Source organism: Python bivittatus, unplaced genomic scaffold, assembly GCF_059951505.1.
Source record: "Python bivittatus isolate LINGU-HERP-01145 unplaced genomic scaffold, Pbiv_v1 ctg000480_np1212, whole genome shotgun sequence".
Classification (NCBI taxonomy): Eukaryota; Metazoa; Chordata; class Lepidosauria; order Squamata; family Pythonidae; genus Python; species Python bivittatus.
The window spans coordinates 10,270,507-10,284,254 of record NW_028277075.1 but is presented as its reverse complement, the minus strand read 5'-3'; the positions used below and the strand labels follow the sequence as shown (position 1 = coordinate 10,284,254).

Sequence of the window (13,748 nt, the reverse complement as noted above, 5' to 3'; positions counted from 1 at the left end):
TTAATGGTTTCTAGATAGGATATGAAATGTACAACATCTCTTCTCTTTGGAGGAATGCTATGGAACACATTCCCTCTGGGGTTGCTTTTGGTTCCCGTTCACCCAGTAGAATATTGGTCCCTCCTCAACAGAATATTTATCAAGTCCCCTTCCTTTTGCAGGGTTTTACTATATAATTTTAGAATGTATTATATTGTTAATTTTCATCTAGGTTTTTGACATTTTATCTTTTATCTTTTTAAATTTTGTTAGTTGCCTTCATTGCTCAGCAGAGTAGAGAACCAGGGTATAAATTTAATCAATCAATAAAAAGTATTGTTCTTATATTCTAAAAATAGTGCATGGTAAGTGCTAATTAAAAATTACTTGGCTGATTTATTTCCTGTTAAAGGACCATTAGTGTGATACCTGTTGGCTTTTTTTTCTAATCAGTATAGTTTATTCATTCTTTAGGCAGACTAATATACATCTGGGACCGCCGTGCTCAAGGGACATCAAGAGAAAACGCAAACCAATCGTGGCAACAGCCTCACTTTCCAGCCCCACCTCAGGTAAATGGCTAAAACTGTGCTTCAGCAGTTAATGATATGGAATGCGGCAGTTTGGAGGAGAAGTTATTTGAGATTCATGAGAAGATCCGCAGTTTAAGAGATCTACCCTTTCAACTGTTTTTGAAGATACTAAAAAGCAGGCATCTTATGGCAGCATTATATGAATTTTTCATTTGCTGTACACAAATGCCAAATTTAATACTGGATATTGAAGTTACTGCCCTTTTGGTAGTAACTGTTGGTCTGCAAATGTTTGAGCAGTGCCTGATGAAAAAGCAGAAGTCAGCAGCAATTGGAGCCTTCACAGCATGTTGTGTTTTGTAGCTCACAGAAGCAGACTATTTTGTATGCTAAAAGATGCGTATGTTGTATATATGCAAACCTGACTCCTTTTACATAATTCAGCCAGACTGCACAATGTGGCCCTGCTTCTTACAAAATTTATTTTATTTTAAAATTGCATTATTAACCTGTCCAGCTACCAGTTGTGGGCTCCTTAGAAAGCTTTTGATAAAGAAAAGTAGGATATTTATGCCTTTTTTGTGTCAGTATCTGGGCATTTTGGCTGAAGGGCATCTCACTGAGTAGGAAAAATTATATTAGGTTTGAGAGTACAGTACTAGTTCTTACGTGCTTGGGACAGGCAGAAGTATGGTAATATCCCAAGGGAATCTAGGCAAGCCTTTCCCAATCTGGTATCCTCCAGATATTTTAGACTTCTGTAATTTATTTTGGAAGATGCCCATTAAAAAAAATTAATAATAAAAAGCATTTCTTGTTTAAGCACAAATTATGAAATATATTGCTATCCATGAGCAAATATTTGGAAAGAACTGAGGTAGAAATTAATACATTTATAAGAAAGATGGTGCCAAAGTTCCTTTGTGTGACAGTACCAAGGAGTCTGCATTGCCAGCCATAATATTTGTTAATGTCCTTCCTGTGCTTAGGGCAAGCTTAGATTTTGTTCATTAAATACATTTGCAGACAGCAGAGCCACCCCTATGACTTGGATAGCAATAAAAAATTAATAAACATTTATATAATGCAGAGATCTGTTCCCAGTGAAGATGCACTTTTTGAGAACTAGTTTAATATAGGGGTTCTTAAACTTTGGCTAGATTTTACTGCTTTTCTGCTCACAAAATATACTGTTCATGCCAAGAAATCTGTGACTGGGTTCACACATTGTACACAGTTATGCGATCTATTTCACTTTGGTTAATTGCACTGTATAATACCAGCCTTTGTAGTTTGTCAGTCATGGACTGTGCTTATTGTATGATGTGATTTCAGCCTATGCATCTTACACTGCTGAGCTTTGAAGCAGGTCCAAGAAGTCCCTGCTGCTTTTGCCTGCTCCAAAACTCAATTCAGTGAGAGCTCTTTTTTTCTCTCTCCAGCATCAGGGCTAAGTGGTGGCTTTCATGCCATATTTTGCTAGGCAGGTGCAAAGGCCAAGTACATGTTCCCAGGGAAGTGGATTGGATTAAATTTCATAGTGTTTTTTTGTTTCAAGAAAATACACATTGACTTAAAATATAAATTATACCCAATCATAATAAAGCAATTGGAAACAGCCAAAATTGTTGGAAACAATTGGAGTGGATTTGTGGGAATCTGCTCAAATAATGTCACTATTATGCATATTTTTCCTTGTTAATCAACTACAGTACAATTATTTACAATTACTCACATATTAATCAAATAATTAGCAATTATTTACAAGTACCCCCAGGATGTTGCCTTAGTCTTATCTATTAGAACTAAATAACTTCTGATAATTATTGCAAACAAGCAAAATATACTGCAGTAGGGAAATGTTTGGAGGGAGTTTTTCTATAACCTTATGCATTAGAAGAGGGTGATCTTTTTGTTCTGGATGGATGCATCCATTGATAGCAGTGATAGATGCACTGGGTGCCATATAGACATAGTAATCAGATTGAGATAACATATATATTTGCTAAATAAATTAATATATGTGTGCATATGCAGGCACTATTCTTATTTGCATCCACCCACATCTCAGCATAAAAGAATTGGTGACTTAATCTCTCATCCCTGTCTGCTGAGATCAGATAGATGTATGCCCTTTGTATTGGAATGATAACCAGTGCTAGTTAGCTTGATCCTGGTTTGCATAGTCTCTTTCTGCTTCAGTGGAAAAGGACAGATATCTTTTTTGCTATAGCAAAGGAAAAACATCCATCACGTTGCTAGCTGTTTTGGCAGACTGGAAGAATGTTATACCTTGAAATGGTAATTGCTAGGAGATAAACAGTCTCTCAAATAACCATGCCTTAAGCCATGTAGGACTGTATAGGTGATAATCAGCATCATGAATTGCAACCAGGGCAACTCACTAAGCAGTGGTGACACATGGGCATATGGTGGCACTCCCATCATTGCCCGTGCCATTGCATTCTGGACCAGCTGTAGCTTCTGAGTGGCTTCTAGGGCAGCCCCATGTACAGTGCATTGCAGTAGAGCATTCATGAAATCACTAAGGCATGGGTGACTGTCTGAAGGGCCTCCTGCTCTACAAAGGGTGTAGCCGGAGCACTAGATGGACCTGTGCAAAGGCCCTCCTGGTCACAGCTGCCCCCTGCTCTTCAAGCAGAACCTATGAGTCCAGGACAACCTCCAGATTGCTCACAGGTCTTGAATGGAACACTGCAAGCCCATCTAGGACCAAGTCTCCAGATCCTGGGGAGGGCAGACAACCACAGCCACTTGGTCTTCTCAGGATTGAGTCTAGGCCAGTTCCCAGTCACTTCCTCCTCATCCAGACCTGCACAAACTCCAGACACTAGGTCAGGAGACTGACACTAGATCAGTGTACAGTACTGTGCAAATGTTTTAGGAAGGTGTGAAAAAATGTTGTAAAGTAAGAATGCTTTCAAAAATATATATTGTAACTATTTATATTTTCAGTTTACAAAATGCAAAGTGAGTGAACAGAAGAAAAACCCAAATCAAATCAATATTTGATGTGACCACCCTTTGGCTTCAAAACAGCATCAATTCTTCTAGATACACTTGCACACAGTTTTTGAAAGAACTCGGCAGGTAGGTTGTTCCAAATATCTTGAAGAACTAACCACAGATCTCCTGTGGATGTAGGCTGCCTCAAATCCTTCTGCCTCTTCATGTAATCCCAGACAGACTTGATGATGTTGAGATCAGGGCTCTGTGGGTTCTTCTTTATGCTGAAGATAGTTCTTAATGACATTGGCTGTATGTTTGGGGTTGTTGTACTGCTGCAGAATAAATTTGGGGCCAATCACACACCTCCCTGATGGCATGGCATGATGGATAGGTATCTGCCTGTATTTCTCAGCATTGAGGACACCATTGATCCTGACCAAATCTCCAACTCCATTTGCAGAAATGCAGCCCCAAACTTGCAAGGAATCTCCACCATGCTTCACTGTTGCCTGCAGACACTCATTATTGTACCACTCTTCAGCCCTTCGGCGAACAAACTGCCTCCTGCTACAGCCAAATATTTCAAATTTTGACTCATCAGTCCAGAGCACCTGCTGCCATTTTTCTGCACCCCAGTTTCCTATGTTTTCATGCATAGTTGAGTGGCTTAGCCTTGTTTCCACATTGGAGGTATGGCTTTTTGGCCACAATTCTTCCATGAAGACAACTTCTGGCCAGACTTCTCTGGACAGTAGATGGGTGTACCTCAGTCACACTGGTTTCCACCAGTTCTGTACTGATGGCACTGCTGGACATCTTCCGATGTCAAAGAGAAGTAAGCATGATGTGTCTTCTATCTGCTGCATTAAGTTTCCTTGGCCGACCACTGCATCTACAGTCCTCAATGCTGCCTGTTTCTTTGTGCTTCTTCAAAATTGCTTGAACAGCACATCTTGAAACCCCAGTCTGCTTTGAAATTTTTACCTGGGAGAGATCTTGCTGATGCAGTATAACTACCTGGTGTCTTGTTGCTGTGCTCAGTTTTTCCATGGTGTATGACCTGAAACGAAACAAAACAAAACAAAACAAAACAAAACAAAACTCTCTTCCACAACCTCACCTTAGTAGTAGAGTTTGGCTGTTCCTCACCCAGTTTTAAGCCTCCTACACAGCTGTTTGTGTTTCAGTTAATGACTGTGTTTCAACCTACATGTGAAACTGAAGATCATGAGCACCTGCTTGGTATAATTGGTTAATCATACACCTGACTCTAATCCTACAAGATCCCTGACTTTGTGCAAGTGTACAAAGTGTGCAAGTGTAAGAATTGATGCTGTTTTGAAGCCAAAGGGTAGTCACACCAAATATTGATTTGTTTTAGATTTTTCTTCTGTTCGCTCACTTTGCATTTTGTAAATTGATAAACATAAACAATTACAATATATATTTTTGAAAGCATTCTTACTTCACAGCATTTTTTCACATCTGCCTAAAACTTTTGCATAGCACTGTATGTGTGAGGTTCACTTTGTTTTGCAATGGTGTAGTAGAATGTTTGTCAGTAACTGAGGTATCAAATCAGCATTTGGTAGTATACTTTGATGTGGGTTTCTAATCCAGATAGGGATTTGAGTCTGACAAATTTTTTAAGAAAAAAAAAGTATTTTCAGCGGCCATAAATACTTTGAGTTTATTTATCTATTAGATATTTCCCCTGCCTTTCACTCCTTTCTCCATTATTTCCCATAACAAGAACCTGGTGAAGTAGGTTGGCTGAAAAAGAGCTTATAGTTTATTATTATCCTTATGATCCAAGACCAAACTACAATTCACAAACTTAAAAAATGTGCTATAGAACTAAGCCAAATAATAATTTACATTAAGTGTGAACTAGATGGCTTCTAAGCCATTGCAAATTACAAACATTTTGCCACTGTCTTAGAGGCATTAGTGGATTGTTCATTAAGCAATATAGCCATGACTTCTTGGTCCTGCAACCAGATAAAGGGTCTAATGATGACTGCTATTAATTGCATACGCCATTGGATATATAATTTATAGTGAAGTTGTATGTGTAAGACAGATTTGATTTCCAAGTCTGAACATAAGTTGATATGACATTCATGTGGGAGCTTGGAATATCTGCCTGTTGCCATCCTGATATGTAGCATATTGATCTGCACCACTGTGGATCGTACAAAATATTATAAAATTATCTGGGATTCCATAAGGAGGATGAACAATGGTGCTATAACAGAGATGGGAGATGCTAGCTATAGGTAGTCCCCAGTTTAAGAATGAGTTCCGTTCCCAAGTTCTGTCCTTAAGTTGAATTTATATGTAAGCCGGAACTGTATTATTGTATAATACTGTATAAGTAGTATTGTGTATTTAACTCAAACCATTGTATATTTAACTTGAATCATTGTGTATTTAACTCAAATTTTGAATCATTGTGTATTTAACTCAAATAGGCTCTGTTCTTAACTATGAGTCATCCTTAAACTGGGCATTCTTAACCTGGGAACTACTTGTATCTGTATATATGTCTTGATCCCCAATCTTCAGTTTACATTCAGCTAAGGGTTTATCAAGACTGAAGGTAGGTAATTCTGGGATGGAAAGCCACAACACGCAAGGTCCTTACTGATTTGACTCCTCAAAGATGAGTTGTACCCATCAGGCATGCAAGGTGGACCAGGGAGGATTCCCACATGGTTTGCTTTAGTCAGAATCTGAAGTAGCATATACTCAAGTGAGCCTCTAAGGAAATGCAGCTTAGTTCCAACCATATCAAGGCATGTGGGACCCTTATCAGGAATTTCAAGGATTTTGTTTGAATTGTCTCCAGGCAAGATACCTTTTTATGTAGACAACTGCACGCTATATAATAACTGACTCAGAACTTTGGCCTTATAAAGTTTGATTGCTGTTGGAATGTAGTTATGAGCATTAGAATGTGCATACTTAATGATAGCAAGGAATGCTCTATGAGATTTTTTTTTATTAAGCTCTCACATTTGGTTAACCCAGTGAGTGGATGATTCAAATGATATCCAGATATTTAAAGGTTTTGACCTGCTGTATAGATTTCCCATTAATGTTCCACATTAAAAGATTTCCTCAAGACCACTAGAACCTTTGTTTTTGAGTACAGTAATTAGTTTTGAGGAATTCTTTGAAACAGTAGAGTGATAAGTCTTGGAGGCATCTTCACAAACCCACTGGAGTAATAGAAAGAATGGAAACAGCTTCCACATGTAATAGTACTGAAATTGGACGATGAGCTGAGAAAGAGTGATTGGCCCAAGAGTTTGAATGGCTAAGGATAGATTTGAACTTGTATCTCTGTTGTATCCAATTTTGTCATTCTGCTGGTGAAATTCAGATCACCATCAAAAACAGCTAGGGAGTGGAGAAGGGAAGAGAGTCAGAAGGAGTCCAAGAGAAGTACAGACGTCTAACGTGTAAATTGAAGATTTCTTCTTTTAAAGGCAAAAATTGATGATACAGAGGGTATTATATTTTGATCATGTCAAACTACATCTGAAGGGTATAGCTTACATAAAAGGAAGACGTTTGTGGTAAGATGAACTAAAACCCTTCCTGCTGCAATTTATTTGATTCATATATTACTTAGATTTATATATCATTCAATCACAATTACTCTAGATGGCTTACTGTATCATGCATAACATAAAATCCAAACATCCTGTCACTCCCCATAAAACCAACACCTTATAAATTAAATCTACCCCAACCACAATGAAAACCCTCCTCAATAAAAAAAGCAATCTGTCACTATCCCTAGCGCCCAAATGCCTATCAAAATGGTCCCTTTTTTACAACTTTCTGAAGTACCAACGGGAGGGGGGCAAATAACCAAAGGTGGTAATTTATTCTACAGTGTTGAGGTCACTACCAGCACCTATACAGTTGAGTTCCTATAAGATGGGGATTCTAAGTACCCCCTTGGGATGAGCAAGATCTTGGGTTTTGTTTGTTTGTTTTGTTTTTTGCTTTATTTAATAAAATTTTAAATAGCAAGAAAAGGAAAAAGAGAAAATGTAATTACAAGATGAAGTGTATATATAAGGGCTTCTTATGTGTATATAGATGTATATCTAGGAATTATTTTACATAATTTCAATAAAAGATAAACATATTTTAGTGCAATATTTTATTCCATGCATAATCTATATAGGCAACTTTTTCATACGATGCAAGTAACATTAGATCTTCAATTCATAAATTTGTCCTTCCAATGTTGAAGAACTAATCTCTTAGCAATAGTAAGGGTACAGAGAATCCATTTCCATTGTCTGGCTGTTAAGTTCCAGCTAGGTATATAGTTCAAAAGGATGCATGTATCTGAAAATACTAAACTTGATTTGAAATTAAATTATTATAGGTAATTACTTCTCAGAACATAGTAACTTTAGTTCAGATTGCATCTCTAACAACAAGATGATGTACTCATTCCTTTTCTCTACAAGTGTAATAGGTTCCAATGAGCAAAATATTTTGGGAGGTTGTATAAGCTATACTCTAAGATCTAATGAGGTTTTTGGTATTGGGGTAAAAACTATTTCTCATTGTTTAGGTAAAATGGGGTCCCTAGTTTCTTATTCCATTCAGTCTTTAAAGTTTGTATATCAAACTGACTTATTGATAATAGATATTTATACAGATTTTGGGCTTTTTGGTGTCATAGGATTTAATGATCCCATCTACTAACTAAGGTGTCTCTGAGGCTAAAAATTCTGCTGGTACAAATCAAGTTGTCAGTAAATGTTGTAAGTAATGCTAGCCAGTGTCAACTGACAGATGGTGTTTATCTTTTAACATAGGAAATTATAAAAGCTCATCGTTATCATTCACTATCTGATCAAATAAAAAGATCCCAGCATCCATCCAGGTCGTCCATAAAACCATAATCAATTTTGAGATATGGATTACCTCATAGTCAATTTAGCAGAAGAAATATGATCAAAACATATTTTTCCAGAAATAATATGTCACAGTTTTCAAATCAATATACTGACAGGAGTTACAGCAATCTTTTATATTGTTGTATAACCCAACAGTATGGGCTGGGTTATACAACAATATAACTGGAATGGACTAAAAGTGTGATATTGGAATATTCTGAAATAGGCTCTAAAATTAAACTTCCACATTCACCTGACAATTGCGTCTTTTTCAAAGTTGTTTTCAGAATTATGGAATCCCATAGAAATTTACAAAACATTCTACTGAGTTTGTGAAAATATTTTCTGAATATGTGTATAAGAAATTCCGCACAAGATATAAAGTATCCTGGGAATTACATTCATTTTAAGAGTATATATCCTACCCTAGAGGACCAGGTTTAATGACTCTCATCTATCAATGTCCAGAGAAACCTTTTTAGGTATCGTACTCATATTCAGTATAATTATTTGAGAAATATTGCTTGGAATAAGAATACCTAAATTATTTATAAATTCAGTACGTATACGAAAAATGATAATCAATTAACATATCAAAAAAGTCTTTACCTACTGGCATCAATTCCAGTGTAGCCCTGTTAACAGTATATTCCACAATTTGGCTAAAGACATTAATCAGATGCATCAAAGCTGGAATAGAAGTATGAGGTTCAGAGATAAATAATAAAATATCAGTAATACTAACTGAATTATGGAAAAATCCATGACCATTATAATCTTAGTCTAGTAGCAGAAGCTAGGGGTTCTAGACAAAGTTCAAAGGGGAAAGTGGAGATCCTTGTATAGTGCTTTTATAGAGTGTAAAAGTAGATTTAAAAAAACCATTTTCACTTGGAATGTAGGGGCCTCATAGAGAATCTGGAGTCACTTTATACATTCTTTAGGAAATCCACATTTGGCTAAAAAGTATATTGTTTGTAAATTTTACTAAAGTTTTTTTCCCCTCACATGTAGTGAATCCCTTTGATCTCCATATAGACTTCTACCAGCAAACTCTGCTTTTTTGTTTTGTTTTTACTGATAACCGCTATATTTTGTTAGTAGCGTGTATGAGCAAGAGAGACGGATGGACAGTAAATAGGGCTATCATCCTCACATTTAGCTTAGTCCACCAAAAGCATGTCTTCTGGGACAAGATGCAACCAGTATTAAATCTCTGCAAAGGGTCATGGTTACAGATCATTGGAACAGAGTACAAGTGAAGAAAGCAGCCAAGACAGAATGTATAAACTCTGCCTGGAAAACCAACTTGTGGATCTCTTTTGGTTTCTGGGTCTGTTGGGGCATTTTCTATGGTCATAAGTGATTCCTCTCTCTTTAAAAAAAAGTGTAACTGAATGCTTTGCTATTCCAAGAAAGCAAAATATTTTTCTGTATTTTGTGGGATGAGCATCCCTGGTCATTGGACTTCCTTTTCTTTTCTTTTTTTCCCTCTACACAGCTTGGTTTCAATCATCATTCCTTGGATAGCTGTTCTCTGACTAGCTTGTGAACAGCAACTTTCTTTCACTGTAGATATAGTTTTCTTTTGATGAATTCTTGTGTCTTCAGTAAAAGATTGTCATGAATCAGAATTCAGGCCCAGGTTTCAGTTTGGGAGGCTATATAGACAAAGCTGTTCCTTCAGAATAGATCTCTGGTTGAGCCCGATTGCTCTCAACTCACTTGTTGGCCAGGTCCTGCTTCAGTGAACTCCTTTATGCAACCCGAGTGCCCCACAGAGGTGAAGGACACAGCCTGAGCTGGCTCCATCAGTCAGCAGAACAAATGGGCTTGCTCTGCCTAACATCAGGCCATCTCGGATTCCACCTCTTTTATAGAGATGAGTGATGAAGAGAAGCTCGTTCCGCTTTGCTGCTGTATTAATACACATCAGGGGCCAGCTCCCGGCACTAAATCATGCTCCTGCATACATCTGTTATCAGACTCCTCACCAACGTGATGAACAAGACTGCAGATAGAGGCTTCCTCATGTCATTCTTTATGGGATTTTCCTAAAAGAATAAATAGCTCAAATCTCTGCCAACACTCTCCCCTGTCATTGTGATGAATTTAGCTTCTTTCTTAAACATGCAGCAACAAATCTTCCTCTGTCATAGACCTTTCCCTCCCCCAACTGCAGAAAGTTTTGCTGAATTTTGGCTGAATTTAGATAGTGATAGTCTGGCCACTGAAGATGCTGCCCTCATTCTGTGGTGGAAAGGGGAGCCTCAATCTACAGTTCTCTCTCTTTTAAAACATTAACTAAATGTAATAGTATACCATTTATACAGGGCTTGTCTGGTTTTTTTTTTAATGTCTTGGGTAAGTCTGCATCATCAGATTTAATATCTGAATGATTCAAATGTATGATTTGGGCTGGCTGAATTAAAAGTCTGATTCAGACAAAGAGATCTGCACATTTGTTAAATACCTATTTTTATCGTTCAAATCAAACCAGATAGCTTAATCTGATCAAGTAATAAATCAATGCATTTTATTTATTTGTTTGTTTATTGAATTGATGCCCTGCTGTAATCTCACAACTCTTGGTTTATAAAACATGCAAAAAATTAAATAAAACATCCTTGGTATGTTTAAAAGAAAACAAAATTAAATATCACAGAGTTAACAATCATGGTTAACATAACATAAAGGATGGCCCAATAGATGAGCATCCCTGGAATGTTCTCCAAAAAAATTTAGTTTTTAACAACTGTCTAAAGGCCATTATCAGGGAGCTAGCCTAATCTCCTTGAGGAGACCATTCCACAGCGCCAGCACTGCCAATGAAAAACATTGGCTATCCTCATCTCCCAGAAATGTGGGACCCCAAAGAGTTTTGCCCTTGATGCTCTAGTAGGGTGGCCTATACAGGGTAGAGATATCCAACTGTCAAGCCATAAAGGACTTTATAGGTTAAAACCAGCAATTTAAATTGTATCTGGAATTGAATCGGTAATTAGTACAGGACCTGCAGTATCAGTGTTACATGCACCCAATGTTGGGAGTCCTTTAACACACAGGCCACTTGTGCTAGACCAGTTGTAATTTTAGAGTAGCCTTAAAAAGCAGCCCCATGTAAAGTGCATTGCAGTAGTCTGTCTGGGTGGTGATGAGGTTATGAGTTACAATGCCAGGCCCTCCTGCACCCAATAAAGTTGTAGATGGCAGACCAGCTGCAGCTGGGCAAAGGCCACTTTAGCCATGGCTTATACCTGCTGTTCAAGGAGCACGCCTCCTTTTGCCAGTACGTTACCAAGCACTGAATCAAATCACTTGCCAGAGAGCTGGAAAACTCCCCAGGTACCCTCTGGAAACCAGTGGGATTCATTAGGGGTAGACTATCCAAATTGGTCCCACCACCCCACTGGGGCCCCACATGGATCTTAGTTGTAAATGGAACATGATCTGGCTATAGCAACAGGGAGGTAGAAAACTCCTCCATCTCCAGATCACACAACATCTGCTCTGAGACAAAGATGAGGTCTAATGTATGACTGCCCATCTGTGTTGGCTCTGAGGTTACTTGAGAGAACCTCATGATTGCCATGGAGGCCATGAACTCCCAGACCTTACTGGACCCAGTTTCCAGGGCAGGACACTGAAGTCCCTCAGTAGAAAATAGGGCTTCTCCACACCAGCCCAGAGACCAATTCCAGCAGTCTGGAGAGGGAACTTACTGGACAGCAGGATAATCAGTAGGATCCTGAGCTTGTCTCTGCACCCCAGCCTAACAGATAGGTACTCAGTATCTCAGGAGCAGAATCTTTGGCTACAGATAATCAATGGTATCCCCCACTCCCCCGATTTTGACTTCAAACCTGCTAAAGGATCTGTTACCCAGCTGAACAGATTTCAGATAAGGTGTATGCCCTAAAGGCCTGCTGTTTCATCCACCATCAAGTTGTGGATGAAGGTGGATTTATTGCAAACAGACCTGATTTAACCATCAGCACCTTGAGGCCAAGATCCCCAGAAATCCAGCTACTGAGACCCTAGAATGGAGCCATCAGGTTGGAAGGGCTGTAAGGATCTGGACAGGAGAGACAGGCTAAGCTTAGGAGCAGTTTATTTATGGGACTGTCTCTCCCCAATTTTTTCTACCCATCCTACCTGATGGAGCAGGAAGGGCATGCTCTGGATACCATCAGCTAGGGAGTGTCAGCAGGTGGGGCCCAGAATGATAGCTTTTTCTACCGTGGCACCTGGCCTTTGAATCATCCCCCCTGCCCTGAAATTAGATTGACCCTGTTTCTGTTGCCCTTTTGAAGGCCTTGAAAACTTGGTTTTGTGCCCAAGTCTGGGGCCCTAGGAGTGGGTTAGAGCCCACCTCCTGGTTGTGTGGATGATGAGTTAGATTATGCCCAGCTGCTATGTGTTTTATTTTGATTTCTTTTTTATATTGTATGTTTTATGTATTTTATTTGTTTTATTTTAAGCCACCCAGAGTCACGTAAAAGCGGGATGGGCAGCTACATTAAATAAATAAATTAAATACATTAAATAAATAAATAAATAAATAAATAAATAAATAAATAAAAACCCAAACAAGATACAGTGCTGTTTGTACATTGGAGGTCTCCTTTCCCCTGTAACCTAACCCATGCCCCCCCCCCCAAATCTCCCTTGGCCCAGTACTACAGGGATATGACTATCCCTGCCTCCCTCTGCCAGGGTTGATCAGCCTTCCCCCAGGCAGAAGGGAGCCCCCAACCCCATACCCCCAACCAGTCATATAGGCCCACCATTAAAATGCCATTCCACTAGGCCCTGTCCATCCAGTACTACATAACCACATACGTATACAACTTATATATCCTTTGTATGTCATAAAACTAGAGCCCCTGTTCCTCAGATACTCTCAATAATGTCAGGTGGGCTGTAGTTCACTCCTAGTCTGCTTCTCACCACTGACAGAGTTCCCTGATCCCCTGCCTTGTCTCTCACCCAGGAAAACCCCAGCAATCAATGGCAGAAGTGATTTGAGCTGGTGCACTCTGGGCAGGGGGTGGGGGTACTATTAACACAGCCTTACCAATTCTGATAGTGTGGACTTTAAAGTTCCTGAAACTCCCAGCCAGGCGGGTTGGTGCCAGTGGCCTCCACCCCCCACTCCTTTATTGGCAGTAATCTGGTGGGGGGTAGGGGGAGGATTTTATAGTATAAATATATTCCTGTGGTATTTTTGCTACTTACTGATCAACAGGAGGTAGTGTATGTCTAGTTTCATTCTTGCTGGAATTCATTCGATACAAGTAGCCATTGTATTAAAGTTAGATCTTATATATCAAAC

General features: G+C 38.8%; 1 protein-coding gene across 8 annotated transcripts in view; it reads left to right on the top strand.

The window, feature by feature from the left end:
- GPATCH2L (G-patch domain containing 2 like) overlaps window positions 1-13,748 on the top strand; it is a 66,035-nt gene that overhangs the window by 30,943 nt on the left and 21,344 nt on the right. For all 8 annotated transcript variants that reach the window (XR_015796950.1, XM_025164518.2, XM_088145297.1 and 5 more), the window contains one exon: window positions 454-551. Coding sequence is in view for 7 of the 8 variants with exons in the window: in XM_025164518.2 (XP_025020286.2) it covers window positions 454-551 (98 nt within the window). In the remaining variant the exon portion in view is untranslated. The remainder of the gene's footprint in view (window positions 1-453; window positions 552-13,748) is intronic.